The 19891-nt window shown below is 39.8% G+C and overlaps 1 protein-coding gene across 1 annotated transcript; it reads left to right on the top strand.

Annotated features, from left to right (window-relative positions):
- Positions 1 to 228: 228 nt before the first annotated feature.
- Positions 229 to 19512, top strand: LOC148413713 (neuronal acetylcholine receptor subunit alpha-3-like). The gene is made up of 7 exons (XM_088431376.1): positions 229 to 466; positions 13850 to 13989; positions 14072 to 14116; positions 14230 to 14339; positions 15004 to 15211; positions 15313 to 16308; positions 18150 to 19512. The coding sequence occupies exons 1-7, from the start codon at positions 409 to 411 to the stop codon at positions 18273 to 18275; spliced, it is 1683 nt and encodes a 560-aa protein (XP_088287502.1). The 5' UTR covers positions 229 to 408; the 3' UTR covers positions 18276 to 19512.
- The last annotated feature ends 379 nt before the right edge of the window (positions 19513 to 19891 follow it).

Raw genomic sequence — 19891 nt, 5'->3', positions numbered from 1 at the left:
ATTTTAACGGACCTCTGGGCGTCCTCGGGCATTATTTGGAAACCATGACTGCAAACTTATCACCTCTGAGTCACGGTGGGTGTGCGTGTTTTGGAGAGAGAGAGAGAGAGAGAGAGAGAGAGAGAGAGAGAGAGAGAGAGAGAGAGAGAGAGAGAGAGAGAGAGAGAGAGAGAGAGAGAGCAACTGAAGGAAGAGGGAGGAGGGGGGGGGGGTGTTGAGGGAGGAGGGGATGCGCTGAAGTTGTCCAGCGAAGCGCAGCGCGAGTCCAAACCTCTCTTTCGCGGCGCGTAAAAGAAAAATGCTTCTTTAAGCTGAAGCGTGACTGACAGCATATCTCATCTGATCGCCGTCACATTTTTTTTTTGTTTTTGACAGCCACAAGAACATCCCACATTGCTAGATGCATCCATGATTCTTACCGGGAAAACAAGCGTCGTTCTCCTGCTGGTTCTCCTGACAGCGCAAGGTAAGCGCACTGGATGGTGGATGGACACATATCGCAAAAATAGCAACCCCTTCAAAAAGTAGCAATTTGCACGTATGACACCATACTTTGAGTTCATATTTAACAGTTGATTTCATGGATGGAATTGTTTGTAGTTTTGTTTGTCAATGCAAACTAGGGAAAATGTGCATTCTTGTCCAATCCAAGTAACACATTTTTTTTCCAGTGAGGAATGATTACAATGTAGCCAGACTTAAACTGGATGCCAAACTCTAATTAAGAGGTGTTGAGGAGTTGTATCAGTTGATGCATGAAGAATAAATTAAAGGGAAACCATTTCTGAACGTCAAAATTTGGTAAGAACTTCATGGCTACAAAAAGTAAATGAAAAACCCTTTACGCGTTGCAGGTTAATGGATTGCAAAATTCCAGGTTTCCTTGTTGAAAACTCTTAATAAGAATTAACATTCATTTACAAGTTACAAAAATGGTTTGCTGCTGTTGTTCTCAGAGTGTTAGGGAAATATTTTTGCATAGTACTGACTGAAGTATCAAATTCTGACTTGTGCTTCATGTTCTTATATTTTGTGGTGCAAGCCAACATTTTGTTTTTGCACCGACAGTTAAGTGAAGTAGAAACAGTCATGGACGAACAGTAATGCACTCTCACATGGGTAAGGAGAGTTCATTTTGCATGGATGCCTCTGGCTTTTGTGACAAATGGACACTAAGGCACAAACAAGCATGTTCAAGGTAAGCTCAACATGATCATTATAACCTGAAGACAAAACACAGACAACAGCAAAACGTGACGAGGACAACAAGCCAATCAGGACAGTGCAAAAGTAGGAACTTAAACAAAAACAACACCTGGAGTGAGCTGATTGGTTAACACAAAGTTGACAAGTACAAGTGGACAAAATCAGACTTAATGAGCAACATTGACAAATGGGACACAAGGAATAGATAACACAAAATTCAAATTACTCAAAACCCAAATCGACACAAATCTGGATTGTGACACATATGGCAAAATGCAATTTTATATTCCTGCTTTATCCATTGACTCCCATTTAAATTTGCGTGGAACGTGGACCGGACTACAGTATTTCCAAAATACCACATTGTAAATTCCCATGGAAATTTACTGGGAATCAGCCAGAAATGTTCCACACATGTCAACTCCAGTTCAAACCCAGTGCAAACTGGAACCACAGTCACATTATTTTCTATCACTCTGGCAGTTGGAGAGGTTTTGTACATGCGCTCATGCAGAGACAACTATCCCTACTGCTGTGGCCAGTGAAAGCATACACTGTAGATTTATAAACATATCTATACCTCAACCCTGGAGCTACTATGCAGATTATAAATGGTATAAAACACGTTAATACAATGCAAGACACACGGCTGATCTTGATGCGATCTGTAATGTTGGAGGTCCTATAGAAACATACAGGCCAGAGGCCAGATGTTGTTTTGTCGCTCGTGTCAAAAAAAGTACTTGAATGTTCTCTGAAGTTTATCATTTTCATTTGAACTTGTAGTGTGTAAAGGATATTTTAAGACAAATTTGAGTTGTATTTGTTTCACATTGCTGAACAATGATCAAAGTTTTCAACATCACGAACTAACTATTGTGCATGAGAATCCTGTGGATGACTTGTTAAATAAATGTGAAAAGTAACATTATAAAGCAGAGGTGTACCCTAAAATTCACAAAGGATTCAAGATTTACTACAATCATTTTTATGAATTAAAAAAAAGAAATCTACTTCTTCAGCTTCCATGTGACTACGTAAATGTAAATGTTCTGTCTTACAAACTAGACTGGAGTAGATCATAACGATTCTTTGTACATTGTAAATATGGAAGTAAAATTTACTGCCAACCAAATAATTTTGAATCAAAAACCGTTTTGAATCAAAAATGCATTCTGATTCAAATCGTAGACCCAAAAGTCAGAATCAAATCAAATTGTGAGACAGGCAAGGATTCCCACCCTAAGTATAAAGCTGCATTGGAACACATCATAGCAGTCTTCAAACACCTTGCATCTACTGTATACAGTATGAGCAGCATCAATTTTTCATTTTAGAAGGCGTGGCCTATTCAGTGAGGTCAGGAGTTCTAACTACAGCCTGGGTCGGCCATTTAGTGTCTGCTACATGCACGCTGTGGGCCCTTTTATTTTGTATTCATGTGTTAAGCTGTTACCTTTAGATCTAAAGCTGAAAGTCCTTCAGCAACTGTGACTAAGATCTGAAAGGTAGTTATAATAGTTTGCTATTTTGAAATGGATATGCACTTTACATCTTCATGTGTAATGACACCAGCGCCAACATTGTTGCTTGAGTTCCTTTCTGCTTGTTTCATTTGTTATCATGGCAACTTGGCTACCACTCTGAACCATTAAGTGTGTGGGTTTCAAATCACTCACTTAGAAGGTGCAATCGCTAATGATTTCTAATATTTGTGATTCCACCACTTTTCCATGTGCTTTAAAAGTAAATAGCTACTTTTCTCATGGGTTCCTTTACAGTAAGTGGCTCCCAGAGGACCATTTCTGCATTTCAGATGTGCTATTTTAATTTCCTGAATTTCATTAAATTCACAGTCACGTAAAGCAAATTTCCCTGGAGATGGCCTTCCCTGTTGAATAGGAAGCCCAGAGCATAATGAGCATCTTGGATCATCTTGGATGATATATAATAATGCCCTTAAATAGGAATAATGTTAATTTCTGTATTTTCACTGCTTCAGCAGCAGGCTGGAAAGCCTGTCAATCAAACTCTGCGGAGCGTGACACAGCTCCCGCATCTGTGGGGGGAATCACTGCTCATACTAAATACCTTTTCATACAAAAGTTGCTCCCGAAAGATCCTCAGCCTTTCCCAGGAGACAAGTGCAGCACAAAGATAAGAAGTACTTTCGTTCTTATGAATGTTTTGCTATGTGCAAATATTTTTAAACTTTCAAAGCCCTGAGTGCAGAAATAAATATGCCCCCCCCCCCCCCCCACACACACACACACACACACGCACACATACACACACTCACACTCCCTTGTGCTTCACACATGCACGTCATTGAATCGCACAGCCTTTAACTCATCACATGCATGTGGAAATTTCAGCAAGGCAGCTTTGACATAGCAGAGAAGCCAAGGACCCCCCACTGACTGTCTGAGTTAGTACTCTGACAAAAGAGAGACGGATGAGAGGACTTGCAGTCCTCTTGGTTATTTGGATTGAACCTGGAAAAAGACAAAACAAAAACAGCAGGATTTTGACTGAACCTTCTTTGCTCAATCCCTTGTTGCTTTGGTTGAATCTGAACTGGACTGTGTGTACAGATAACAGCCCGTACCCTCCCCCCTCCCTCCTTGGTGGGGGGTCTGAATCGTGCACCGTGGAGGATATTGTCTCCTGCCAACCATGATGGGATAATTTGTCAACACAAGAGATGAAACGCTGAACCTGCAGTCGGTAGCGGCAAGCTATTTCTGAAGAATAATCTGACTCTAGTGGCTTGGAGGTGCGCGGAATACAAAGCGCCAATATTTGCAGTTATGACATTCAAAAAAAAAAGAGAGTGAGCCGGTGGGTCGGTTGTGGTGCACTCAGCAAATTTGGAAGATGAGAAAGTGTCTTAAGGTTTAGGATTAGGTGATTGAAATCAGCTGAATTGCATAATGTTTTAGCGGCCCACAGCAGTATGCATGATGAAGGAGCTTAGTGGGATGTCCGGCCAAGATGGCATAAAACTTGTGCTAGGTTTTGGGCTTGACCATTTTGGATTCTATTAACATACATAGCTAGGGCTGCCACTATCAGTTTAAAAAAAAAAAAAAAAAAAAAAGGATTATGATATTGATTAGTCTGTTGAATAATCAAGCCCGGATGCTGTCAATACCCTCCAAAAACATTGATATTGATTTTATTTTATTTATATTTTAGAATCTACTAAGGTTGAATATGATTTCAAGTTGTGGGTATATAACTACTCATTCTCGGTCAATGTGAGTGGCAAGAACAACCCATTATAAATGATCTTCTATCAAAATTTGCTTATGTTAACCCATTGGCAAGTGTGATTAGCATTAGCACGCTAGTGGAGACCATTCACTCATATATACTGTCATATGTATGTTTGGCATGTAGTCGTGTCCTTGCGAGTGGAAATCTGCATCTTTGAATAGCTGTTAAGGTTTTATTTTCTCACAAAATGAAAATTCATGGAAACTAAACAGCTTGGAATATGTATATGTACATATACATTGGTATGGATAGGGCTGATGCCACTGAACATTTTGAGGGGTTGAAAGTCAAAACATATTCGCAATTGACGATGTTATGACCCTTTCAAAGTCAGCCCAAGTTGGGTGATAATGAAGCCAGGTTAATGAAAAATCCCCAGACACCCAGGGGTTAATGTGCTCATAATGCAAACTCACCATTGGCTGTAGTTTCTCCCTTACAACAGCTTTGTTTCCACAAAGTCCATGTTACTTAGATTTGCTTGCAAAGAGATGTCCCCTTGCATCATAGCGTCACCAAACGTGTTTGCTCTGGCGCCAGACTTAAATGCTCCCGTGAGTTTGATGCTAGCAAGCAGCTCTCTGGTTTCGCTCCCATATGTAATAAAGTTGCATTGAAGTCTGACAGGCAATCAGTAAGAACGCGTGTGTTTGCGCGTGGCTTAAGGCCCATGCGGGGGCTGCAGGATCTGCTTAGCACGATTGCTGTATGATTATTGCCACTGAGACTCCTCATTCCCACCCACACCCACATCATTTTCATATAGTATACACATCCTGAATTACTACCGCAGGCAGAAGCAAAAGTCTCGGCCCGTGTATTGAATTAAAAACATTGTACCCCTTACAACATGCACACACACACACATACACAACCTATGCTTGCATTTGAAACTTGTGGAAGTTAAACAAGTCATTTATAATGTCATATTTTCTAAGTTTGTGAAGGGGTGATTTATATTAAGCCAAATATTTGTTCTTAGCTGTCTCAGTTTTTACTTTTCTTTTTTTTTTTGTTTAGCAGGGCTTATTTTAATGTAATTGTTAATTGACGGACTGATTTAATACAGAGTGATTTTCTCAAGTGGTGTATTGAGTACATTTAATGGGAAGAGAAAAAGTTATTGAAAGTAGTTCTAAAACAAACAAACAAACAAAAAATGGACAAACAGACTCCAGAACTAGTCATGCTCTGAATAAAAACGAAAAAAGAACACACAGAAAATCACAGTAAAAGACTGTGAACTACGATTTTCATTCTATAATATTTATTCAATTTAATGTATCTATCGGAGCAGCCCTCTCAGTCTCTCTGTATACCCAGCTATACACTGACAATAAAGATATTCTATTCTATTCTAAAATAAATTAAAATGGAAAACAAATACATTCAAATGTGCTTTCAGGCTAAAACATAGCCAAAAAAACACTGCATTCACTTCAATGGGGTACTGAAAATACAAAAAAAGTTTTAGCATTCGGCCTATTTGTTTGACATAACTGGTTATGTAAGGAAACATTGATAATGGGTCGTCATTTTCACCATAATGCCACGAAGTACCCAGTCAAAACCCTGTAGCATTTTGGGAAAAAAAATGCTGTTTTTAGAAGTATTGTGACAAATAATTTTAAATGTACAGGTATTTGCAATTATGTTCTTAGAAGTTCGCCTCTCAAAATCTTTTCTCCACAATACTACTATTCCATTGCATTTTTGGTTGTCACAGATGTAACTTTCATTTTTTCTCGAATGTACGATAAGACAACATTTGTAGTCTAAATCTTCTAAGGTGATGAAGATCCATTACACAGGCCATTCCCGGTTGTAACTTAGCACGCACCTTTCGTGTCAGGTCACGCCCATGTGAACACTGATGACTCGCTAATGCGTGTAATCGGCTACCCAGTTTTGGACCACAGTGCACGGACGAGAAGACATTAGCAGTGATCGCCACATTAGCTGCAGCTGCAAGTGCAACACGTTCTCGTCCCAAGACGGCAGATAATGCCTGGATTCTTTCACAGAGAATGCTGATGGTAGATAATGTAGATATTGTTGTGGAGGTTATTTTTTCATTGTTTGTCATTAGCTAGCAGAATAATGTGAAAAGTGCTTAACTGTGGTACAGTCTTGCAAATGTGAACAGGCAATTGTATGTGGATCCAGTGTTTTATTTATGTGTTTTTTGTTTTACTTCACGATGGATAAATTAGAGTCACTTCCTAACCATGACAAAATTGTAATTTTTGACATGGAAAAAGTGTGTTCATATCTGCAAAATACACGCTCTTAATTTATTTAATTTGTAATAATAACAACAATAATAACAACAAAAAGTTAAAGCTAAAACACAACAGCGGAATGGGCTCACTTGCATAAAAATGAACACCCAATGACGGTACAAAACTGCTGAACAGCAGACAAACATTATATGGACTATAGTTTAAGATATATAGCTACATACATAGCCTTTTATTACTGTCATCAAGCAGAATTCTTGTATCACATAAATCATCTCTTTTTCAGGAGACCCCAAAAATGTCAAGTTTGCTCAACCATTAGCAGTGCACCGTGAAAATGAGCAAGCCATTTAAAAACTATAGATTGGAGAATCATTTGTTTGTTTAAACACGTGTGGACTGACCACTCGTATAGAATTAAAAAAAGAAAAAAAAAGGAAATACATCTAAAAGCGATTTATTTGATTTAGGCTTGATGCCAGCAAAATTTTGCTTTTATAGTCATAACTTTCATACTGTGTTAATATTGGCTGATGCAGATGAACTGCACACTCATATTTACAGTACTTACAACGTAAGTCTGTTGTAAACCAAGGATCCCTAAACATAAATCAAAGAAAAAGATTCAAAGATTCAAAGAGATGTATTGTCACATATGTAGTAGCATCATACATGTATACTGAAGTACATATAAGATCATTACAAATACTGTAGATAGTTACATTATTTGACATTGGAAAATGTGACATTGTAGAATTATCGGGACAAATTTTTCAGGACAGTCAAAACAAAGTTTTCAATAAGTGCTCACTAAGTGTTTCATTGAATCCTGTGGGGAAATTTTTCATTATGCCTTTGTAATTGCAACACCCGTCATGGCTCACCTATTTTCTGGGTTTGGTCATGTGACATTGCCAAGCTGAGCCCTAAGGCCCTGGGATGTCCTTCTCAGTTGACACCAAGTGACAAAATGGCCACCCCCTGATCTGAATAAAAACAGGTGGATAGGAAGAAAAATATCAGATCGGAGAATGACAATCATCCTTGTGTTGGAGGTCCCAACGTACCCTATTAAATTTGCCCTAGTGGGATTATAATAACTATAATAGATGACCAATTACAAAATAATAGTCTTCTGTTTCTCATACAAATGCAAAAGGGCCAAAAGGTCATGATGATATGAGGATTGCTAATGGATGATTTCTGCAAAAGCGACATCCATTTTCCAGAGCGAAATGTTCAATTATCTGTTTCTAATGGCAATGTTGCGCAATGAATATGACAGGTTTGGTGACCTTGGATATTTTGACACTCGCTTGCTCATATATGATTTTGTCCATCATTTATTTTTGCTGTGTTCTGTTAATGATCCTCAACCACCCGCCCCCTCCCGTTCTTTGCTTCCACCTCACATTTTACCTGGAAGGCTTCTTGGCTCTCTAGCTGCTCACCTCATCCAACACATCTCTCTGTGTTCACCAGAGATGAAGTGCACCAAAAAAAAAAACCTACATCTGTCTTTTTCTGTGCCATGTGTTGGTCTCTTACCTCATGTGACCTTACTTATTGTGTGACTTCATGCCACATTTGTTTTTCAGTTGATGTATAGAAGCTCGGAAGGTTATGCATCGGGAACAAACAAAACAATCAATACACGTACGGGATAGGGACACGCTTTCACTTGACTCAACACATTCATATAAAGGACAGCTTGTCTTTCAAGATCACACAAGTTAAAACCGAATAAAACCAAACGCATCATATGAGATACTTAGGTGTTGTTAGCCTCTATAGTCTCTACAGCATCAATGTCATGCTTTTTTTTCCCGCAATGTCAAATATATACTATGAAATGCTGTACAAAATATACAGTATGGTAAATGAAACAATTATATGTGCTCCCATTTTCAGGAGCAGATCAAAAAGATCAAAGACTTCTCTGCACACGAAATGTGTAGCTCTATCAAATGCTCTTAAAATATGTCGTTTTATTTCATTCATACATATATTACTTTTGGGTTCAACCATCAGGAAGACTGGTGCTGTTTAGTTTTGTCAACAGCCAAATGATTGACCAAATAACTAGAAAATATTAACTCTTTCAATGATTCTCAAACAATAAGAAACAAAATTGCCTGGTCTGATGAAACCATATTTGAACTATGGTGTGAATGCATGTCATCATATCAGGAGGAAACCAGGCACCGCTCATCACCAGGCCAATACCATCCCTACAGTGACGCATGGTGGTGGCAGCATCATGCTATGGGGACGATTTTTAGCAACAGTAACTGACAGCTTAGTCAGAATAAAAGGAAAAATGAATACAGGAATATACAAAGATATCTTGGATGAAAACCTGCTCCAGAGCGCTGTTGATCTCTGTCCAGGGCAAGGTTCATTTTTCAGCAGGACGACTGGAAGAACACAGTCAAAATCACAAAGGAATTGGCTTCAGGACCATTCAGTGAATGTCCCGCCAGCGCCCAGCCCTCTGATTGAAGATCTCTGAGGAGACCTGAAAATGGCTGTTTATAGACATATCCCATCCAATCTGATCTTGAGAATTTTTGCAAAGAAGAAAGGGCAGAACAGCCCAAAGATAGGTGTGCTCAGCTTGTGGTATCATATTCAAAAAGACTTGAGGCTGTAATTGCTGCCAAAGGTGGATCAACAAAATTTTAAGCAAACACCGTGAATACTTATGTACATGTAATTTCTTAGTAAAATAAATAAATAAATAAAAAACAGTTTTCACATTGTTATATTGGGGTATAATAAATGGTTCAGGCTTGCTGGTTTAAAAAACAAAACAAAACAAGTCCCAAACATTTTGGCTCGTAGACATCATCTTTGTATGCTAAATTAACATTCGCAGCGTATCAGACATCACCTTTTCTGAGATGAAAGCATGCGACCAAGAGGCCACTGATTTCATGCATCACTGAAACAAAAATCACATGCTGTTTGAGGCAGAGGTGAGAGGATGTGCGTTGCCCAAAACACACGTACACACACATATAGGAGCACCTATGTAGAGAGCCATGGACCATGTATTGAAGTGAGTGGGTTGACGCACTTTTACATCGTTCAACATGTCACAAGCTGGACATCAAAAAGCCTTCAAACCTCTTCATTGCTGACACTCTCTCTTTTCCTCTTGTCCACACACACATGCATACAGTGTCAACCGTGTATTATTGGAGGGTAATTAGTTTCTTCAGAGTGTCCAGCGCTCGCTCCCAGCCTCATCCTGTTAAGCACATGCCTGATCAAAGAGCCTCCCACAGGCTTTGGCTCTTTGGGTTCCTGGAGCCACGAGATATGGAGGCACACTGGATAATTCTCAATCATTGTGGCTATTTGAGGCCGAACACGCGTGACTGCTCAACTCGTTTTCATTCCCCTGAGAACAAAGACTCCGTCACTTTGTCATCACGTCCGCGTCTGTTCCCGTCATGCCCATTCTTATTAACAAAATTCTCTGTGATAATTCGGGCTGATTTAAAAATTGAAAATCGTACATTTATGAACTATGTGCCTGGAATAGGTGTCATCCATGCATACATTTTCTCCATCAGTTGTTCTCATTAGGGTCGTGGATAAGTCGGAGTCTATCTCAGCTGACTTTGGGCGAGATGGGCACGGTATTCCATGAAACGGTTGCTGGATAATCACGGGGCACATAGACTGCTTTTCACATTCACACTGACAGTTTTAGAGGGGTCGAGAGTCATACCCACCATGTGATTTGGACCAAAGAAAGCAAACTCTCTGGGCACAATTTTCATGGAAAGGGCTTTTGCATCTTGGAGTAAATGGTGGCAAATCCTGAGTTTTGGAAGAGTGAAAGGCTTGCTATTTGAGTCTGCCAATTCAGCGGACCAGTCTTTGCTAAAATGGCATTAGAGAGTATTGGTAGAGTGTGCTTGGCAACGTGACAATTTGGTGGCAAAAGGCAATGTAAACCTTATGCCCGTCTAGACAACATCTCACTCTGGTGCAGGGTAGATGAACGGTCTAACAGGAGATATTCAATTCATAAACACTCATAATCATTGTATTACAGTGTATTATTTCTATAACCCTAAGTGCCCACTTCATAACGAGTAGTGTTGCATTTAAAGGAAATGATATGAGTCACTTTTCGTTGGACATGATTAAAGCCAGCTAGGACTGTTCCCACAAATCTCCCTTTCTTATTACCAGCCCGCTTGGCTGCAAAATGACCAATACCAGGTCTAACCTGAGTCCATGCAGAGGTCCAGCAAACTGTAGGTGTGAGAACGTTCCTAAACATGAGCTATTCATACAACATCAACACAACTGTAGAGCAGTCTGTTTTCATTTAAATCAAATAAATGCACCAGTATTGTATTTTTGGGACCGTAAGGCACACCAATGACCAGGTCTATTTTTGGAACTTTAATTATGAAGGGTGCACAGGGTTATCATTTGCACCTGCTTATAATGTGCATTACTGCACATTAAAGGGACAGACCACTTATCAAGACATTTTCAGCAGTGACATGATATCAATTTGTTTTTAAATAATTAGCGGATTAAAATCTTTTTCACATACTCTTGATACCTTTAAAAACATATTTTGCCACTTTCTGCCAACTGAAATGACATCACATGGGTTGAAGGCTCAGTAAGGACCAATCACAGCTCAGCTTGTGAAGATAGCATCACCAAACAAGTGATCAATGATTGGTTGTTACCAGAACCTTGAGCACTGGTGTTGTCAGTTTCAGGTGACAGCAAATGGAAAAAGATATTCACTAAAGTTATTATTGGACAGTATTTCCCCCACATAACACTTTCCATCCCGTTTAAGCCCTCTTTTGGGTTCTCAAAATTGCTTTTGATCACATCTGGAGCTAAGTCACACTGAATCACGTTGAGCTGTTATCAAATCTTCATAAAACATCTAAAGTCATGAATGTTTTATCACCAACTGAGTTGCTGTCATGTGCCTTCATAAATACCCTCTTGAAGTTGCACAAACCAAACTGCTTTCTAAAATCCTTCATTAATATGCCACTATGTTCCATAACGTAAAAAGTTGGACGCAGGCTGAACAGAGGCCGAAGGTTATAATTAACTTTGTTTTATCACTACTTAAGTACTACGCGGAAGGGGGAATAATGAGAATTAAAAATAAAGTTCAACTTATTTTTCAAGAATGAACACAAGGTCCAATTAATTGACTGATTATAATTGCTCGGCTTCCCCCTCACCCAATTAGAGGCTTAGGTAAGGTTGTGGGAGTGCACCAAGTCTTTTAAAAGCAGGTAGCGGGCACTGAGATTGCACTAGTGTCTCAGGAGGGTGACTGTTTCATTACTCCGGAAGACTCAGCTCGCCTCGGCAGTGACCCCAGAAAACTTCTCGAAAGCCATTTCACTATGTGCCAACATTTCCTAGATACTAAAATAGAATAGTTTAAGAGCACCAAGAGTTGACTAATCACGCATTTATTGATTTATTGTGTGTGTGTGTGTGTGTGTGTGTGTGTGTGTGTGTGTGTGTATATATATATATATATATATATATATATATATATATATATATATATATTCAAACAACAATTATTTATTTTTTATCAAGAAATGTTATTTTGAATACAAAATCATGGACATAGTGGACACGGTAGTCAAAAATTTCGATATCAAGTCGAGACTATATATAGAAATTGAAATAGTTTAATCATTATTTGTTCCTGTTTTAAGGTTGTGTTTCCCTCGACTGCATCTTCCCAGTAACGGAAGTTAATCCCCCAATACTGTGACATCTAGTTGAACGTTGCATTGAAATACTTGTTTTCTCAGCCTCCCTCCTGTCCTACCCTTTAATCTTTCTTGGTACACTTCAGATTGAAGTGTCGGTATGGTAACCGTTCAAATAAATCTCTCCTGTTATTTCCCTGGACAGGTCAGACTAGAGGAGGAACACGAGCCAAGAGCCAGATGCGTACACAACAATGCAACCTTTAATGTAGGATGTCTGCTTCGTGACATCATGTGTGATCCCTGGGGCAATAAAGGTACAACTTCTTTATGACTTTTAGCCTCTAAAGTCATAAAGAAGTTGTTCCAAGTTTGGACAGTTCAGGCCTCGGTAGACTCGGCTTTATGTGCGTTTGTTGTTTATTAATCGCTATCTATAGCATTGTAAAACCAACAATGATGCGTCGATGCAGCACTTTAACACAATGAAAATCCATAAGAGGATTAACGATGATAATATATTAAATGGGGTTTAAATAATGCCTCGCATAGTCTCGTTTTGAAGCCATGCAAGAAAATATCCTATGAAAGCTGCATGTTTTATTTATTCTTTGGTGACTGGGAATGTAGCTTTTTGTGTTTGCATGGGGTTATGCTCCAGTTGCCCTTTCGGTGAAGCACTTTCACCTCCATATATATATATATATATATATATATATATATATATATATGTATATAGCGCTCAGTGCAGCACTGGAAGTACAGATCGGGTCCCACTTTGGATGGGGCTGAATTTTGCAAGCACCATTTTCAGATAAAAGCCTTGGTGGAAGCATCAACCTTTAAGTAACACTGCTTGATAATTTATTGTTTGCCTACTGTATGTTTGCTTGGATTGATTTTCGAGTATTCGCACTGACGCAAGGTCACTGTATCCCATTGCACAATGCATGGTCGGGAAAGGCATGCTTTGTTGACTGATTGCTGACCTTCGAAATCTTCCGTATTTCCCATCATGAATCATGTTAGAGCTAATGGGGTTGGATATGGATAACTAATGTTGATGACTCATGTTTGTCTATGTGGAGGCTTTGCAGCTTTGTTAGGACACTGGCGCAGTGTGCTGGTGGTGTGAGTGTTCACTGTCCCAAGCGAGGCAACATTTTCTGCTCGGACAGGCGTGAGGGGGGTCTGTATGCCATCCCGTGTAGCAGTGTTACTTCTGGCACTTTTCCACACTGTGACCTTCAATACAGCCTTACAGTCTTCATGTATATACTTCTTCAGTCAGAGACAGAACGTGATTGAATTTAGTGAATGTTTGTGGGACTACATACTATAGTTCCATTTTATCAATGATATTCAAAGTTGTTTTTACATTTCTTTCATTAGGCTGTTTTACATCCAAAGCAGAGGACCGTTTATTTCGGAGATTGTTCCGAAGGTACAACCAGTTCATCCGACCAGTGGAGAATGTGTCCGATCCGGTCACGGTGGAGTTTGAGGTATCCATCTCTCAACTGGTCAAAGTGGTAAGAGAATTTTAAATGTCATTATGAAGAAAAAAGCTGAAATATGTTTGATAAGCCTACATGAATAACATTTTCTCGTCAGGATGAAGTGAATCAAATCATGGAAACCAATCTTTGGCTAAGACATGTGAGTTGCACTCATGCATCAGCCTTATTGATGTTTCTCATTATTGACAAGTACTTCTGTAACAAAAAAAAAAAAAAAAAAATCATTATTATCATTTTTTTTCTCCTGCCAAGGTTTGGAATGATTACAAACTGAGATGGGCACCGGTCGAGTATGATGGAATTGAGTTCATCCGAGTTCCATCGAATAAGATATGGAGGCCGGACATTGTTTTATACAACAAGTAAGTTCGAGTTATCAGTTGGTTTGATGTTTTGATCATATTTGTCATGACAGTACGTCAGACTGCATTGTTGAAGGGAAGATAAATTGTGTACTGAAAGTTCCTTTGCATGTATTTAGTAGAGGCGGTAATAGTTAGAGCATGTGTGAATATGGCGCTTCAAACATCGGACATAAACAATTTGCCAAATATATTTAGTCCTGAAGATATTAGATGTTGTTTCCTCGCTCCTTTTTCATCCATGACAGGTTTATTATTGGCAAACACTATGTTTTTGATGCATATTTGTAAGGGGACGTGAACTGCAATATTTATGTCACCGAGCCAAATTTTAAAGGATGCGGCACAACGATTAAATTGAAGGGAACACAATTTTTACGGTTGGCTCATGGTTGTTTCATGTCTCATCTGTCTACAAAATGAGAGAAGAGTGCTGTGTGTTTCATTTTCCATTTTTAGACACAACAGATTTCACCCTGATTAGATCACATACTCAGTCATTGCATGCTTATTCTGACCGCTGAAGAGGATTTGCTTCGCTAACGCATTTTAATAAACTAAAGGCTTCATTTTTGTATTTAGCTTTCCGTATGCTGACCTTTCCAGTTAAATGTTGTGCAGCTCTTTTTGTGAAATGACATTTTGTTTTCTTGCTCTCTTGCAGTGCTGTGGGGGATTTTCTGGTGGAGGACAAAACCAAGGCTCTCTTGAAGTTTGATGGCACCATCACTTGGGTTCCTCCGGCTATCTTTAAATCTTCCTGCCCCATGGATATCACCTACTTCCCTTTTGACTACCAGAACTGCTCCATGAAATTTGGCTCATGGACCTATGACAAGGCCAAGATTGACCTGGTGCTCATTGGCTCAAAGGTATGCAGAATCAAATTGTATTCCGTCAAATGGGCCAGACCAATAAAGATCTGGAGAAACATTATGTGGCTTCTGTTTAATTCAAATTTCCTATGCCCTAGGTCAACCTCAAAGACTTCTGGGAAAGCGGGGAATGGGAGATCATTGACGCACCTGGTTACAAGCACGACATCAAGTATAATTGCTGCGAGGAGATCTACCCAGATATCACCTACTCGTTCTACATCCGCCGCCTGCCGCTGTTCTACACCATCAACCTCATCATCCCCTGTCTCCTCATCTCCTTCCTCACCGTGCTGGTCTTCTACCTTCCGTCCGACTGCGGCGAGAAGGTCACCCTATGCATCTCCGTCCTGCTCTCCCTCACCGTGTTCCTGCTGGTCATCACGGAGACCATCCCCTCCACGTCGCTTGTCATCCCGCTGATCGGCGAGTACCTCCTCTTCACCATGATTTTTGTCACGCTCAGCATTGTCATCACCGTGTTCGTGCTGAACGTTCACTACCGCACCCCCATGACTCACACCATGCCCGAGTGGGTGAGGTCCGTGTTCCTCGGGGTGCTGCCGAGAGTCATGCTGATGAGGCGGCCGATCGACCAAAGCGGCTCGTCCGGCGCCATCGCAGCCGGGGCTGGGGGAGGAGGGAGCGGCGGAGGTAACAAAAAGAGGAAGAACAGCGTCGGAAGTGGATCAGGAAGTGTGAGCGTTGGGGGTATCACGGGGGGTGTGGCGTGCCCACCGCTGGATGGTGGGGCAGGTGGAGGGGGAGCCGCTACAATGGGCGGCTCCATGAACTGTATCGAGTACGGCGAGATGAACCGCGACAATAAGCGGGATATGAACAGAAGATGCCCATACAGAGGCAAGGAGGTGCCGACACCTGTCCCGCCTCCCAAGGTGGCCCCTGCATCTCAGGGCCCTCAGACCCAGAGACCCCCAGAGTCAGAGTTGCCCAAACTGACAAGGGCCTTGAACTCCCCCTCTCAAGTCAATGCTGTGGTGGCATTCTCCGTCATTTCGCCTGAGGTCAAGCAGGCCATTGAAAGTGTGAAATACATCGCAGAGAACATGAGGACTCGCAACAAAGCCAAAGAGGTATGTTCAAATACAATGCTCAATCTGTGTGTCATTTAAGTTTTTTTTTTTTTTATTATATCTATAATTTATTTTTATAATTCTTTTAGTTGATTTATTTGAGACATTTATTTGACAATATATTACTGAAATAATGTGGTTGCACATATCAAAGGTCTAGTCCAAGTCATTTCTCAAGTCTTTGATCCACAAGTTTTGATTATTGTTTATTTGATTGTGACAAGTCCAGGGTGTGCCTCACCCACTGCTCGAAGATGGCTGAGGTAGGCACCAGCAAGCCAGCAACCCTAGTGAAGATAAGCAGCTTTAGAAAATGGATGGGTGGGTGGATTTCATTTGAAGTGGCCAAAGTTTCCAAGTCCACACTCTAGTCCAAGTTCAGGTCAAATCAATTTCCCTGACCAAGTGTCCTTTTAAGAATGGCCACGATAATTTTTTTTTTCATATTTTTAGAATTTCCCTAAAAATGAAACAACATTTTTACTAGAGATGTTGGAGTGTCTGGCTCACAATCTTCTAACTGGAAAACTGGAAAAATTAAGGAACAGTTTCCTCAATTCTGAATTTCCCTACCTCTGATATGTGATGTGCACACATCATTTCAGTTGTTTTCACTTCCCGATGTGAACATTTATTTTAGTTTTACAGGTGGAAAATGGTGGTAATTGTTTTTAAAATATCATTTTTTTCTTGGTGTGATGAACTTTTGATAGCACCCTCTTCAAAGATTTAAAATTCCAACAAGGGAGCAGAGGACAAACACATTGAGTTCCGCTTCACTGTATAAATACATCATCATAGAACCAGAAAAATACACACTGAGTCAAACCCCCAGAGTACTTTACCCTCTGTGTGTTTCTATGCTGCGAGTTAGCATGGGGCTATAAAAGGAGAGAAAAGCTCCTTGTATGAAAGGCTTCTCCTATCTCGTCCTCACACTCTGGATGGTCCTGATACGTTTGTTGCGCCATCTTTTCTTTTTAACAACGCGATCTGGCTGTGAATAGCCATGCAGGCTCCTTTCTGGGCACGACAATAGCATTATGGCCACAGCAGACTTGATCCGATTGTACACACCTGAATGATCAAAGAGTAAACCAGAAGCAAGCGCACGCATGCACACACACACACACACACACACACGCACACACACATACACATATGCTTTGACCTCATAGCAGTATACTGTAGCTCGAGTGCTAAAACTAACTATACTTACATGTGCAGCCACCTCAAAAGCTTGACATTTATTTGGTCCACATGTGTCCCGGTTCCACACTAGGGGACTTGCTTTATTGGTTCAAGTAAGTCTACCTCTGCTTTTATAAAAGGAATCTTTTACGGCACATTGATAGAAATAGAAATAACGCATGCTAGGGTTGCTGCTGGCATTCAAAACATTTGATGGATATGTTAAAGGTAACATTACAAGTTGCACCGAACCGTAAACATGCATGGATTCACTTAGACCAAATATGACTGTACACAGCTTACATTTTATATATTTCAATTGCTGTTTCTAATGAGTATTAGTGCAAAGGTTTTCAACCTTTTTTCAAAGCTGTACGATCTGTGACTTTTTTTAACTGCCATCTATGCCGTAACCAAAGCAAAACATTCACCAACTCTAGAAGATAGTCGTTTAACGTCATCTGTTTTATTTTTAACTATGCATATTAGTATAAACCATAACAAAGCCGTACAGTTTCAGAAAGGGGCTACTAGAACACACTTTAGCAGTTAGGTTGTTCATGTTCAAATTAATTTGCTCTTAATTTGCAAAGGAATCCCCACTGTTTAGTGTATAACAATCTGCCTCTAATTTCTTTCCTTGTCCTCAGGTGGAAGACGACTGGAAGTATGTCGCGATGGTTATTGACAGGATCTTCCTTTGGGTGTTTGTGATGGTTTGTGTACTGGGAACATTGGGGCTCTTCCTCCAGCCGCTTATCAGCTTTTTTAAATGAAAGACACATTCACAAGTCTCCACTGTAGGAAAAAAAAAATATCCTGCAGGTCTTTCACATCACATGTTGGACAGTCGTCTTCTTTCCCCTCTCTTGTTCCTCCCCGGCACCATCAGTCGTCACCTCTCGCTGTCAGCTGCACATCCCTACACTTGACTTACCCAGAATTCCAGAATCACCCCGTGCCTCACCCCAATGACGTGCACGCAAGCCATCTTGTGTGCTTCTTCCAAAACTGTCCATGAGAAAATAACATCTGTTTTTCTTTTCAATGATTTTGTCCTGAAATGCAACTGTTATCACCTTGTCTTCCCTAAGACACATGGCGTTTATCCTTTTCATTTATTTTCTTCCAAAATGTCCCCTAAGTTATTGTTATGGTATATTACTGTAAGATTGTAGTTGTAATAAGTACTGCTTTTGATTTGACCACCAGTCGGATATCTCCAACTTAAAAGTTGTTGTAAAGGCTCTTCCAGGCCTTTTTAAGGGTTCCAATCCTAAAGCAGTAATTGCTTTCACATACCAGTTAAATTTAAATCAGTCAAAACATTCATATCATTAAATAATCTATCCCCAATGACATGACTCATGACATGACATGAGATACAGTACCATTAATTTGTTCCCATTTCGCCAAAAACCTTAACAAAAACTTTTGTAATGTGATTTTAATGATAATAAAAAAGCACTAATATTGCAATTGAGAAAGGCATACAATTTTGACAAGCAGAATGAAAAGTGAAACTTTTTTGACAGATTTTTGCTTTAATTCAGTCGACATTGTGTTGCAAAACTAAGTGGCTGTTTTTAATCTATAATGTGTCCTTTGTTTTATGTTTTATCTCATGGTCAACTTCAAGTGGAAGTGGCAGCAAATAATGTAGCATGAAGCCTCTTCTTATGTGCCAAACTGCTGCTTGTTGTGAAGTGAGATGAGTTGATTCCACTGCCATAATTAAGTGCTTGTATCTTAAATTGTTGTTCACAAGTCGATGCTAAAAATCAATTGAACAATCTATCACACAAACTGAATATTTAGGTCAATATGGGTAAAAACAAAAACATGCTACTTTTTATAAATTGACAGCATCATCTTTCACATTTAGGTACTGTAATTCTGACAGCTGGATCATATGAAACACAGCCTGTTTTTTCTTTTCTTTTTCTCTCCAAACACCTTATGTACCCTTGTAGAAATGTTTGTGGAATAAAGGTGAGAAATGCATGGATTGAACAGGAGACACGACTTCTTCATATTGGTATGCTTCGTCGTCACAATGAGCAGAATTATCATCACACGAACGACAGAGCAAGAAACCCATGATTAAAAACACTTTGGATAACATAATGGAAACTCAACTTGGAAATAAAACATGTGTCAGTTTGTTAGAGTTCTGTGGAAAAAAAATAACGTCCACAGTAATATCAGAAATCTCTCCTCCAAAACGCATTATAAACCCCATTAACTTTTTCAAGCATCACATAGCATTAGCTACAGTGACTAAGTAATGAGAGAAAATTACACCAAGCTGCACTCAAGTGAAAGCGTGTGAAATAGGTCTTGCTTAGCTATTAAATCAGTGTTAAAGTAGGACTGTATTATATTTGATTCA

This window comes from Hippichthys cyanospilos, chromosome 13, assembly GCF_059441005.1.
Source record: "Hippichthys cyanospilos isolate Australia breed blue-spotted pipefish chromosome 13, RoL_Hcya_1.0, whole genome shotgun sequence".
Lineage (NCBI taxonomy): Eukaryota > Metazoa > Chordata > Actinopteri > Syngnathiformes > Syngnathidae > Hippichthys > Hippichthys cyanospilos.
Note: the sequence above shows the minus strand (reverse complement) of the source record. Positions and strands in the feature narration are given on the sequence as shown.

What these genes read in the sequence shown, in the direction of transcription:
- LOC148413713 (XM_088431376.1), top strand. Translation starts at nt 409, where the DNA reads ATGATTCTTACCGGGAAAACAAGCGTCGTTCTCCTGCTGGTTCTCCTG. An exon ending in CCAATCTTTGGCTAAGACAT is followed by an intron (nt 14,117 to 14,229) that starts GTGAGTTGCACT and finishes TCTCCTGCCAAG; the next exon opens with GTTTGGAATGATTACAAACT. An exon ending in CTCGCAACAAAGCCAAAGAG is followed by an intron (nt 16,309 to 18,149) that starts GTATGTTCAAAT and finishes CCTTGTCCTCAG; the next exon opens with GTGGAAGACGACTGGAAGTA.